Genomic DNA, 14,408 nt, shown 5'->3' on the forward strand with positions numbered 1-14,408 from the left:
GTGGTTGACAAATGGAATGCATTAGGAAGTGATGTGGTGGAGGCTGACTCCATACACAGTTTCAAGTGTAGATATGACAGAGCCCGATAGGCTCATGAATCTGTACACCTGTTGATTGACGGTTGAGAGGCGGGACCAAAGAGCCAGAGCTCAACCCCCGCAAACACAACTAGGTGAGAACTAGGTGAGTACACACACACACACACACACACACACACACACACACACACACACACACACACACACACACACACACACACACACACACACACACACACACACACACACACACACACACACACACACACACATACACACAGAACAAATAGCGAGGAGACATGAGTCAAGATCGTACTTAAACCCGCAGGAGCTTCCAGGCGGTATTTATTGTCTAACAGTTTACTCTCTATTTTGTCTCTACGTCGACGCTAGCACCTGCTACTCGCCACGAGGAAGGTCTCAGAGTATTACCTGGCGTTCAATTACCTGGTGTTCTATTACCTGGTGTTCTATTACCAGGTGTTCTATTACCTGGTGTTCTATTACCAGGTGTTCTATTACCTGGTGTTCTATTACCTGGTGTTCTATTACCTGGTGTTCTATTACCTGGTGTTCTATTACCTGGTGTTCTATTACCTGGTGTTCTCTTACCTGGTGTTCTATTACCTGGTGTTCTATTACCTGGTTTTCTATTACCTGGCGTTCAATTACCTGATGTTCTATTACCTGGTGTTCTATTACCAGGTGTTCTATTACCTGGTGTTCTATTACCTGGTGTTCTATTACCTGGTGTTCTCTTACCTGGTGTTCTATTACCTGGCGTTCAATTACCTGATGTTCTATTACCTGGTGTTCTATTACCTGGCGTTCAATTACCTGATGTTCTATTACCTGGTGTTCTATTACCAGGTGTTCTATTACCTGGTGTTCTATTACCAGGTGTTCTATTACCTGGTGTTCTATTACCTGGTGTTCTATTACCTGGTGTTCTATTACCTGGTGTTCTATTACCTGGTGTTCTATTACCAGGTATTCTATTACCTGGTGTTCTATTACCTGGTGTTCTATTACCTGGTGTTCTCTTACCTGGTGTTCTATTACCTGGCGTTCAATTACCTGATGTTCTATTACCTGGTGTTCTATTACCTGGTGTTCTATATACCTCCCGATAACAATACTCAAGAAAGGGTGAAAGAGAAAGAAGCAGCAACAGCCGAAGCGAGGGGGTGAAGAAGCAATATTCGAGGGAGGAGGAAAAGGAAGAGGAAGAAGCAACACCAGATGGAAGGGGGAATCGGGAAATCCTAGCCACCCCCCCCCGGCAAGCAGTAGGACGCGGGAGGGGGACGCCCACGGCAAAAGTGGCTCTGAAGGTCCAGAGGAGGCCGAGCGTCCTACCTCTTGAATGACGATGGGGGGAACGATTGTCTGAGAGCTGTCTCCCCTCTCAACGGAGTGAGCCGACAATTCTTTGCAAACAATCAAGTTTAAATTGTTAATGAAAATTTGTTTGTAACACAGTTTCTGAAACAAGCTACCTGTGTACACCCTTACAGGAAGACTCACATCCATGAACACTGACAATCACCTTTGCACCTGGTCAGTTTCACCAACAAGGGATGGCACTCTCAAGATCGTTGAAGATTCTCTTGGGGCCAGCCTAAGCCGGGTTCTCTTCGCCTGTCAAAATTTGACTAAGCTCTGAATCTTGAATCTGTTCTATTTTGTCCGGTCAGCGGCTTCAAGCGAGCCTTCATAGAGAGCTAAAAAGAAAAATACGAAGTTCGGTGCAGTAAAATCTGAAGCGAAAACCAATAAGAGATTTGGTTTATTTTGAGGAAGCCGAGGTTTATATATATATATATATATATATATATATATATATATATATATATATATATATATATATATATATATATATATATATATATATATATATAATCTTTATTTATTTATATATTGGAAAATTTAAGTTTTATATATATATATATATATATATATATATATATATATATATATATATATATATATATATATATATATATATATATATATATATATATATATATATATATATATATATATATATATATATATATATAATCTTTATTTATTTATATATTGGAAAATTTAAGTTTTTGTCTTTTATATAATCATAAAAGGTAGGATTTTTTCTTTGTTCCACTGAAAAAAGGACATAATTGAAGTGACCTTCCATAGCACCGATGGTCCCATGATTTGTTATGTCATCAACATGCGAGTTATGGAAATTAATGTGGGACAAGTCACGATGGTAATTTGCAACACCAATAACACTAGAAGTTCAAATAAATTCATTTTTTTGTATAAATGTCAAATAATTTCTTTTAACAAAAAGTAAATATAATTATTTAAATTTCCCGTGACTACCATAATTGCTGGCCTATTCTAACAATTATTGGTCAGCTAAATTCATAGCATATAGAGTCGATCGAAGAATAAATATAAGGTGTTTAATAAAAAAATTATAAATTAATTTCTGCAAAACGTCATTCGAATTTTTTTCCTCACTTTTATTTTTCAATAATAAGTCTATTTCTGTATCATTGAATCCGATTTTCTCAGCTAATGGATTCTCTTTTTGGTAAGAGTGTTATCGTGGTAAGGTCTCTCTTAGGGTAAGTAACTGGAGTACCCAAGCACCCTTCTTAGGGCAAGGTACTAGTACTCCCATACCCCCCTCTCAGGGCAGTAACTACTACTTTCCCCCACATCCATCTCAGGGCAATAACTTAATATCCCCTACACACCCCTGTCGGCGCAATACCCAGTATTCTTCCCCCCTACACCCCTGTCAGGGCAGGAGACTAAATCCCTTTATTTCTTAATGAAGAAACTTCTATGATGTTTCTTTAAAATTTGTTTCACATATCTGCAATACTTTTTCAGAGTCACTATTTGCCTATTTGTTTTCTAAATTCAAAAAAAGTTGTGTAAGATGCGACTCAGTACCAGCAATGCTCCAGAGACTTTTTCATCGATACATCATGCTATTGTCATTTCCTTGCATAAGATATTTAATATAGTAAAAAATAATTTACATGTTTATATTTTACAAAATTATATTCGAATTTATATATATTATTTTATTTTATATTATATTACAAAAATAATATAGGGGCACCAACCACCTCTGGTGCAGTTGTAGGGGCCCATAGCCTCGAAGAAGATAATAAAGAGTTTTCAGAGAAGACCGGTGGATTATCTTTGAACACTTTAAACAAATTAATACCATGTATATTTTGTTGCATTCTTTCATTCAAGTGTATTCTAGTGTGGTACTCCAACGTTCTAAAATTTTATACAGGATGTATGTTAAGATGTCAATTGATGTAATTTTGGTTTTTCTTAGTCATATTAATGTGTATACTATCAAGAGGGATCACCTTCATAGTGTAATAGAGAAACTGAAAGTGAATAATTATTTCCCAGGGATCTCAGCGGGTCAGGATCAGTCGATGGTATTACACAAACACTTAAGAAAATAATCTTATATGTCTATTAACCCTATTTGGAAAATGTGTTTCTGATCCCCAATAATATAATGAAGAGAACAAGCTAAATAATCATTACTCACAAACCACTCCTACGTTCAATCTTTTGCAGTTTAAGTTTAATTTAGCCAGCATCTGGAACCACCTCTCTTTACAGTTTCCAAATTTAAAACCCTACACTTTTTTTCACTGAATTGTTTCTTCAAATTTTGGTTTTAGAGATAAAGATCTTTTAGTCTTCTTGCAGTTTTATTTTCATAATTCATTGATTTTTCCACAATATTTTAGCAACATCAGTAAATTTATTGTCGTTGCTCTTCACCCCATCTACATCATATTGTTGAATATGATGAAATAAAGAGGTTACATTGCAAGAGTTAAAGACATAATAAAGAGGTTGCATTGTCCTTCAACACTCTACTTGTAGTTTTTCTCTTTGTCGTGCTAACACCATGTTGCGTGTGGTGGCTGTGGCCCCTCGTGATCCCGTCCAACACACCCCTTCCAGTACTGTGTGTCCGGACAAGGAAGTCCGGACACACAAGACACACATGTGTCTTCCTTTCAAGACACCCATGTGTCTTCCTTACAAGACACACATGTGTCTTCCTTACAAGACACATCGTTCTCGTCAACAACAATATTAAAAGCTACATGAAGAGTCGGGGAAAATATACTGTAAGCTAAACCACGTCATTCATTTGCTTACATCAACCAATGAAAATTAAAAGATAATATCCGAAGCGTTTAAAGTATAAAATACATTTTCAAGGAATATGATAAACAATATTGCAAATATAAAATACAGCGTATGTATTAATATGCAAATTGTGAGTGCGTGACCCAACACACACACGTCAGGTCACCGGGAAATTATTTGTCAGGTAATCCAACAAAAGCTTTAATCATCGACCCTTACTCTGCCACCTAATTTAAGTAATTTACTGGGATCCATATGTTCCTTTACTAATATATCAACCTATAATGAGAATAAAATAAATCATGTGATAAGTACATGATGACGCAAGGGCTTGCTGGGTGACATGACAAAATCTTTACGGTAACCTGCCTAACTAACTCCTATGTAACGCTCTCAGCTCACCTACCATCCTAAATACACGTTCTGGTTGCATCGTAATCAAAGAATATGAGTTAGAACGTGAACTTTCTCGGAATTACTTTGTTATTCCTTTTGTGTAAACAGTATGGAATTTATACTAAACAAAATATTGTGCCGTTCAGATTCAGATTCGTACAAAAAGCAAACTCAAACTATTATTTCACCTGGACACCTGTAGAGATGAAATATATATATTTTGTTTTATGTATAAAATACTCAAGAACCCCAGATAAGATGCAACCATAATTCAGATTGTGAGGTCCAATGGAATTATTCAGAGAGATTCATGTATCTCTTTACAAAATGCAAGGCGACGATATGTTTACCAGTATGCAGGAAACTACAGCGAAAATATCTAATGTGCTTCCTAGGGCAGAATTGCTTACTAGGAGCAAGAAAGAAGGGCGGCACGAGTACAATCGGCGGATGGAGTTAAGTGTTGTATCATTCCTAATCCTTACTATCTTTCTAGTATTATTAATTATCTTATATTAAATTTATCTTTGATATAACAAACCTAATCTACTACACAAGAAAAAAAATAAGAACAAAATATGAGTAGAAGAATGCTTGCATAATTGTATTAAAATATTATTTGTGTGAGTTATTTATATTAATATTTATCACAACTTTGTTAAACTAGCAGTGAATTTTGCTAGCCAACCAGTAAATATTAGTCATAATTAGTTCTGTGTCTCGCCTACTAATCATCTGATACCTGGTGCACTTTCAACTGCTACTGATCAACTAGTAATTATAATTTAGTTTGTCTTGTCTGGGGACAGGCAGCTTGTGTATGTATATACGATAGACCTCTATCGGGGTCACATGGCCTTGAGGTCACCTGGTGGCAAGGTCGAGCTTTTGAACCTTCCCAGGATGCAACTCCATAACAGCTGACTAACTAGTTGGTGCCTATTTACTGCTAGGTGAATAGAAACCTTAGGGGAAAGGAAACCTAACTCATTTCTACCTCATCCGGGATTCGAACCCGGGATTTTCTATTACGAGTCGAAAACGAACCCAAATATGGGGGTCTAATATGACTTACAAATTGCATTATTACCGTGATAATTTCCAATAAATTTTGATATATCTCAAATAATTTTATATGATCTTTATTAATCTATAAGTATAAGGAAAAGTAAGATCCTTAAGTATGAATAAAACTAAGATTCAAAAGTATGAGCAAAACTAAGATCCTTAAGTATGAGGGAAAACTAAGATTCATATATATGAGGAAAACCAAGATGCTTAAGCAGGATGAAAATTTTCCTCATGCTTAAGCATTTTAGTTTTCCTCATACTTAGGAATCTTAATTAAGATTCATAAGTATGAGGAAAACTAAGATCCTTAAGTATGAGGAAAACTAAGATCCTTAAGTATGAGGAAAACTAAGATCCTTAAGTATGAGGAAAACTAAGATCCTTAAGTATGAGGAAAACTAAGATCCTTAAGTATGAGGAAAACTAAGATCCTTAAGTATGAGGAAAACTAAGATCCTTAAGTATGAGGAAAACTAAGATCCTTAAGTATGAGGAAAACTAAAATGATCAAGTATGAGAAAAACTAAGATAAATAAGAATGTGGGAAAACTAAGATTTATAAATATGAGGGAAAACTAAAAGCCTTAAGCATACATGGACAGACAGATATGGACATATATTTACCAAAGCTAGACGGCCATTGGGATATTGGAAGAATTTATTTTAATCTTTAACCATGAAAAAAAAATACTGGCGTAGAGCATTCTAACAGAAAGTCTTTGTACAACATTTAGTGCCAATATTTCAATCTTAATTTTTTTGTCCAATTTCTTATTAAAGAAACTAACAAGAGGATCGTGAGTGGCGGACTAACTGTAGTACCACAGGACGTTGATATCCCTACCCAGGATCATCTGCATAAGCTGCAGTACCCCAGGGGCGTTGATATCCCTACCCAGGATCATCTGCATAGGCTGCAGTACCCCAGGGGCGTTGATATCCCTACCCAGGATCATGTGCATAAGCTGCAGTACCACAGGGGCGTTGATATCCCTACCCAGGATCATCTGCATAAGCTGCAGTACCCCAGGGGCGTTGATATCCCTACCCAGGATCATCTGCATAAGCTGCTGTACCCAAGAGGCGTTGATATCCCTATCCAAGATCATCTGCATAGGCTGCAGTACCCCAGGGCCGTTGATATCCTTATCCAGGATCATCTGCATAAGCTGCAGTACCCCAGGGGCGTTGATGTCACTCCTCTCCGATAGAACTCGTGACATCAAAGGACATGTTCCGTACCATTTTAGTCTTCTCAGTTTACCCATCGACAACGAGCGTTCACAAGTTTCCATCTTGCCATTACGCGCCTCTTTGAAGTTCCCCGCTTGGGAATATTGGCTTCTGTGACCGGTTATTGCCAATTAGTTTGCAAGTTAAAACCTCCAAGCTGCACTTTACATAGGTGTCGGCACATTTTGTTTTGCAGGAGTTGTAGTGCAAGTCTACTACGTACTCGTGGCTACCGGGCAGCAGTGTATGGAGAATAGGACTTCAACGTAAAACAAAGGGGAAAACCATTTAGCTTGTGAGTGGTCTGAATAAGGAACAAAACGTGATTATATCAGGTAGGATTGGTATCCGGATGAGAGTAATTTAAACCAAGCTTGAAAAAATCTCAATCAATTGTGTCTGGAAATGTGCGAGGACCAAATTTTACTCAGAAATCCGGGGAGAAGGAATGATTTACCTGTATCTTGAGGTTGTCTTGAAATGATTTCGGGGTTTAGCGTTCCCGCGGTCCAGTCCTCGAACAGGCTTCCTTTTCGTTCCACACACCCCGGGAAGCAGCCCGTAGCAGCTGTCTAACTCCCAGGTACCTATTTACTGCTAGGTGAAGAGTTGCATCAGGGTGAAGGAAACTCTGCCCATTTGTTTCTGCTTCCGCCGGGGATCAAACCCGGAACCTTTGCACTAGGAATCCCGAGCGCTCCACTCAGCCGGAATCCACTCAGCCACCGGGCCAACACCTAAGATTATGGAGTTTTGATAAAGGGAACACCATTGAAGAATGCCTGAAGGTAAGTAAATATTCCCCCCCCCCCCCCGGCCAAGTAATTTGTGATATTGGGTTAATTAGGACGTTTCCCGAATAACGTTTAGATAATTTGTATTATTTAGACATAAGAAACTGAAAGATATTTCATGTTTTCAACTTAATATGAAGGACACTTAACATGAGAGAAATTAAACGAAAACTGATTTAGAGTTAAATTTCATTCTTGCTTTTAACTGAATGTATTAGCACCTTCGTTTGTTCTTGTTTGTGTAAATAAAGGCTTCCCAAAGATGACTTCCTACATTTCATTCATCTTCCTCCATTCGAGTCATGGTCATTGTAAATGTAGTAACGATTACCCCAGGTTTGGAGGCTTACTTAGCTAATCCTTATAGACACACACAACTCACAGTTGATTGATAATTGAGAGGCGGGATTAAACAGCCGGAGCCCAACCCTCTCTATCATTATTTGGCTGAATACACACACAAAACAAAATTCATTGTCCGCTCAAGAGATTCCTCTCCATAACCCAAAAATTTTTGAATATCTATCAACAATATATGCCGATGGGTCAATAGATACAACTTGTGGAACTGTAACGCGGGCAACGCCGCAGACCCGACTCCCTCGCACCCTCCAGCGCCAGATTTAGTACACATCAGCGCAGGCCTTTCCGTGCGGGTTTCCTGCTAACGACCAGACAACCACACGGTTATCTACGAACACGCAACGAGCGCCTGACAGCTCGTTTACTCTCGGTGATTTGGGTATACTGACCTCTCCCTTGTTGGTTTGGGCTTTTATATCCGGGAGGACCTACTAGCGCTCGCAGCTTCCAAAAACAAAAAGGGTTGAACCACAACAACAATAGCGCTCAAGCTTCCAACTCTATTAAATCCGTATTTGGGTGGTGAGGTTAACTGTTGAATCTGGAGATGGCTATAATGACTTTGTTTTGCATGGTTATTAATTGCATTACATCCAAATGATGCATTACATCCACAGCCTCACAATGGCAAATAAAATAGCATTACGTCTGAGTTTCATTTCAAACTAACGAACATTAGAAAAGCCATCAGCAACCTCAATAAACTGGCATTCAGAACACCGAAGAGCCACCAACGTGAGACCAATCGTCGATTATACATCTCTGTCGTGGAACCCCCCTCCTTTCCCCCTAATATCTATAAAAAAAAATGAAATATGCTCATGTTGGCAAACGATGCTAATGTAAAATAACGTGAAATGGGATTAGAAAGAAATATTGAAAGGGCTAGCCTTAACAACGCTACCAAAAAGAAGAATAAAGCAGATGTGATAAACACATGTTGAGGTTGACGAAAAGTACGCAATACCTCTATAGCGAGGAGGCATGGCGGGTTAAGGGGGGGGGACTATAGAGATTAAAGCATTCATATAGCATAACATTAGTAGGGAAATAGAATGGACGAGACATGCAGCTGGCAAAGCCAACGCCATTTACAATGTTAAAAGCAGATTAGGCAGAAGAAATTCAGGTCGAGAGCCATGTGCAATAGATGGCCACCAAGGCTGGAGAGGCAGAGCTTGAAACACGATGCTCTATCCTGCAGGTACAGAGAGTCGAGTGTCCAGACACTTCTAGACTCATTCCTTCCATCCGTTCTCCTATCCCAGTTCCTATCTTGTCCTTGAAATCCTTTCCATGTGCTGTATAGTCATCCTGGCTTTGTGTTTTCTCCTCGTAATTTCTTTTCTTTTTTTCCCACACCCCAGACGAGTCAAAAATATCACGGCCTGAATATGATTTTTCTCGTGAGGCTTAAATGAGATCACTGAAGAAGCGAGATCACTGGTAACGGCCCAAATATATCAATAGACAAAGTGGAGCTCTCCAAACGAACGATACAACCCACACACAGTTTTCCAACTTTCCAGAAAAGAGGCAGGCAAGATTTTTTAAGCTTCAGGCTGTTATCACTTGCACAAGCGAGGAAAATCCTGGTTCTCGAACCAGGATTTGCTCGTCCGGCAAAGGATATTGAGATCTATGACCAGACAGCACTGATACAGCTGACAACTGCACGATTGGCAAATTGCATTCCCCTTGATTTATAGGAGGCATTCGACAGTTTCCTTGAAGCAACTCTACTGCAAATCTTAGAATCAACATGTATAAAACTGCTGAAGATAATTCCTCCGACAGGAAATAGGATTAAGATACAAGAAGAGGCCTCAGAGTGAAGGAGCTGCACACAGTTTCAGAATGGTCTGAGAGTAAACTTTCGAGAGGGACATACTAGAGGGTTAGGAGAATTAGGAGAAGGGTAAGAAGCGCCTTTGAAATGAAAGAGTGACTATCTTTAACAGTAAAGAAGGATCTGGGAGTTTTCTTTGGTGTGACTTCCTGATATTCATGTTACCATTCTGTATTCAAGTGTAGACATCTTAAAACATTTTTTTCTGTAAGAGATTGAAGGAGAATGTGTGTGTGTGTGTGTGTGTGTGTGTGTGTGTGTGTGTGTGTGTGTGTGTGTGTGTGTGTGTGTGTGTGTGTGTGTGTTGAACGAGAGAGAGAGAGAGAGAGAGAGAGAGAGAGAGAGAGAGAGAAAGGGGGGACTTTTCTTCCAATAATGGGTCTTTTGTGTCTACATCCCTACTGCAGCCGGTGGTCCGCCGAACTTTCTCGAATCCTATTTTGTGCCCCCCAGTGAGTGCAGTTCCCCATTCTTTACCATTTTATTGCCTTTCGCACGTGTGGCTTTCAATCTGTGGCTGTTTTTCGCACCTCCGTGCTCGAGAATGCTTTGTGGGGGAGAAGCTCATTCATTCAGCTTGTTTAAGTTCCGTCTCTCAGAGGCTATAGAGCGTAGCTTGGTGAGATGCACCTAGAGGATACCGCAGTCGGCTCGCAACCGGTTTTAGGGAGGAAGTTGTACCGTTGCCTCCTGGTTGTGCCTCAAGGATCGTGACGACAACGGAGGCAGGACATACAACCTCCTGCACAACCACCTCCATCCACCTGTTTTGGTAGTACTTATAGTAACGATGAGGACCATAGTATATATACAGATATATATATATATATGTCGTACCTAGTAGCCAGAACGCACTTCTCAGCCTATTATGCAAGGCCAGATTTGCCTAATAAGCCAAGTTTTCCTTATTTAATATATTTTCTCTAATTTTTTCTTATGAAATGATAAAGCTACCCATTTCATTATGTATGAGGTAAATTTTTTTTTTATTGGAGTTAAAATTAACATAGATATATGACCAAACCTAACCAACCCTACCTAACCTAACCTAACCTATCTTTAGAGGTTAGGTTAGGTGAGGTAGCCGAAAAAGTTAGGTTAGGTTAGGTTAGGTAGGTTAGGTTGTCGAAAAACAATTAATTCAGGAAAACTTGGCTTATTAGGCAAATCGGGCCTTGCATAGTAGGCATAAAAGTGCGTTCTGGCTACTAGGTACGACATATATATATATATATATATATATATATATATATATATATATATATATATATATATATATATATATATATATATATATATATATATATATATATACCGATGTAAATCAAAATTAGAAAGTAGAAATCTGAACTATTGAGTTGGACAAACCGGAAAACTTATTTTTTACTTGTGTTGCTTTGATAAACTAGACTAACCTAACCTAACATTCCTAGGCCTAATACACGATGTGTGAAGCCTAATATAGTACATATGTGTGCTATACTAGGCCTAGGAATATTTAAGTTTGTTTTTTAGCTTAATTTTTTTTCTAGAATTCCTTACTAGTCAGTATACTACTATCTAGAAGTTAAGTACGTACGAATTCGTGACTACTGACGACCGTCACAATATGTACTGTCTAAATAGGAGGATAGCAACACACACACACTCGTCCATATATATAATAAACATTCATTTGGTGTTGTATTACTACAAGTTTGCCAGTACATTGTCCCAAGTGTACATCCTAAGAAACTGACATATGTTTATTGAGGTATAAGTACACACAAAGGAATGATATCGTTCCTCAATGATATCCTTGAGCTATTCTCACCCCGTTCAGTACAAATAAGCAACCAATTGGTGCTAGGTTTTATGTTCGAGTAAGGTGGGATGTTAGACTGTATTTCGTTCCACCTGGCACTGAATAAGTACCTGGGGAGTTGGTCGACTGTTGTGGAGAGTTTGTCGACTGTTGTGGAGAGTTGGTCGACTGTTGTGGAGAGTTGGTCGACTGTTGTGGAGAGTTGGTCGACTGTTGTGGAGAGTTGGTCGACTGTTGTGGAGAGTTGGTCGACTGTTGTGGAGAGTTTGTCGACTGTTGTGGAGAGTTTGTCGACTGTTGTGGAGAGTTTGTCGACTGTTGTGGAGAGTTTGTCGACTGTTGTGGAGAGTTTGTCGACTGTTGTGGAGAGTTTGTCGACTGTTGTGGAGAGTTGGTCGACTGTTGTGGAGAGTTGGTCGACTGTTGTGGAGAGTTGGTCGACTGTTGTGTGGAGTTGGTCGACTGTTGTCTGTCATATCTTGGGCTGGTATGGTCAGCCGAGTGCAAGAGCGACCTCCATTAACCGAAGAGTTTGCTTGAACTTAACAATAAGAAAACAAATATGGATTCATGGGGTTCTAGATGGGCATCATGGGCGAAGGGAATAATTAGCATACCCTACACGAGCGTAGGGTATACTGATCATTCCCTACCCCATGTTCATTATTATTTATGGGAGCAAATTCCCAGGGGCCAGGCATTGTTTAATTCTTAAAGGGACTTTTCAGCATTAAACACTATTTATAATTAATTAGGCGCAAATGTAACAGAGGTGAGTAAATATTTACAATATAATTTTAATACGACCACCGATGCATGATAGACCAGGAGGCCTAGTCACAGACCAGGTGTAACTATGCACCTAGTTTAACAGCTGAACAGAAGGACCTACGTAATTCGCAGCGTGACCTTCAAACAACCGTATGCAGTTCTGAGTACAGTCGTGGTCGTCGTGAATTGGCAACAACAGAGTCAAAGTGTTTCCAAGTTACTCTCTTGCTGCCTAAGAAGATCATGTGGCCAGTGACGAGATTGACAGTGAGGCAGTGAAGTGCCTGTGAATGTGACGAATGGTTGTACGATGACATTTAGCAGTGTCAATCGGCAGTAGAGAAGCCTAGCAGACCTACATGAAGAGACAGTGTGACCCAGCGAACTGTTAGCAACATTCCACTATGGGATATTCCAACTGTCGTTTAGAAAGTACTAAGGCCAATATATTCTGTTATGCTGATGATCTAGTTTTATTCGCACTGATCAAAGGGGCTATGGAAACGTTGATACAAATATTTAAAAGATATTGTGCAGAATACAATCTTGCGTTCACACCAGCCAAATGTGCTGTAGTTCATTTTAATTTAAAGAACTTGCTTTATATTGCTCTCAATTTAAAATAATTAGACAGAGAGATTCCTGGAAAGTATTCTAAAAAAACATCTGGGTCATATAATTTCCTCAGAGAGTCCACCAGTCAATTTGTTTCTGTCATTAGACACCTAAAAGTCAGAACAAAAGTCATTATGAGTAAATTAAGTCATCGTGATACCTGGCCAAAAGTAAATTTATTTAACAATCAAGGTTTAAGCCTGTATGGATGTAGGTGACCTGGAATTTTGAATGAACTATTGTCACAAAGAGATGGCTTACTGAAAGACATTTTGAATCCTATTGAAGTCAGATCTCTATTGCATGATGTGTGTGTTGGGATTTTGATCTGGGATAGCCCTAGAATCTGTTGATTGATAAAGCTGAGAGTCTGAGCATTTGTTATATAAATTCATTGAATGATTAGTTTATATTACTCCTATATATTGTATTCTCATTGTTCTACTTTTGTAAAATGTGGAAATTTTAGTCTCTGCTTTGTAGGTAAATTACAAAATATTTTTTTCACTATATATCGCCTTTCGTATTGTAAGATAAATGTTACTCAGTTTATGCCAAAAAAGTCAAGTTTGAATTAGACTGAAATACACCGTTTTAGTTCACCTATTATTGTAACGATGTGTATAAGTTGTTACTGAAATGGTTACTGAATTTGGCAACTGTAATGATATTAAAATCATTGATTAATGTAATTAAGTGATTTTTTTAGCTTCTAAATTATTTGGCAATGATAACTGCAACATCAATTTTGAGAGAGAAAGAGAGAGAGAGAGAGAGAGAGAGAGAGAGAGAGAGAGAGAGAGAGAGAGAGAGAGAGAGAGAGAGAGAGAGAGAGAGAGAGAGAGAGAGAGAGAGAGAAAGAGAAAGAGAGAGAGAGAGAGAGAGAGAGAGAGAGAGAGAGAGAGAGAGAGAGAGAGAGAGAGAGAGAGAGAGAGAGAGAGAGAGAGAGAGAGAGAGAGAGAGAGAGAGAGAGAGAGAGAGAGAGAGAGAGAGAGAGAGAGAGAGAGAGAGAGAGAGAGAGAGAGAGAGAGAGAGAGAGAGAGAGAGAGAGAGTGAAAGAGAGAGAGAGAGAGAGAGAGAGAGAAAGAGAGAGAGAGAGAGAGAGAGAGAGAGAGAGAGAGAGAGAGAGAGAGAGAGAGAGAGAGAGAGAGAGAGAGAGAGAGAGAGAGAGAGAGATGTCATCTCATTAGAACACGAGACGTGGAGGATAATCACCATAACTCCGGAACTGCTGAGTACATCCAATTATAGTTCCCGGCTGACAGACCTGCCTCCAGCC

At 39.0% G+C, this 14,408-nt stretch overlaps 1 protein-coding gene across 1 annotated transcript in view; it reads right to left on the bottom strand.

The window, feature by feature from the left end:
• Positions 1-11,791: 11,791 nt before the first annotated feature.
• Positions 11,792-14,408, bottom strand: part of LOC138363432 (uncharacterized transmembrane protein DDB_G0289901-like) — a 45,626-nt gene continuing 43,009 nt past the window's right edge. The window contains exon 3 of the mRNA XM_069322592.1: positions 11,792-12,257. Within this exon, the coding sequence (XP_069178693.1) occupies positions 11,792-12,257 (466 nt within the window). The remainder of the gene's footprint in view (positions 12,258-14,408) is intronic.

The sequence above is a fragment of the Procambarus clarkii genome, chromosome 1, assembly GCF_040958095.1.
Source record: "Procambarus clarkii isolate CNS0578487 chromosome 1, FALCON_Pclarkii_2.0, whole genome shotgun sequence".
Taxonomy (NCBI): Eukaryota; Metazoa; Arthropoda; class Malacostraca; order Decapoda; family Cambaridae; genus Procambarus; species Procambarus clarkii.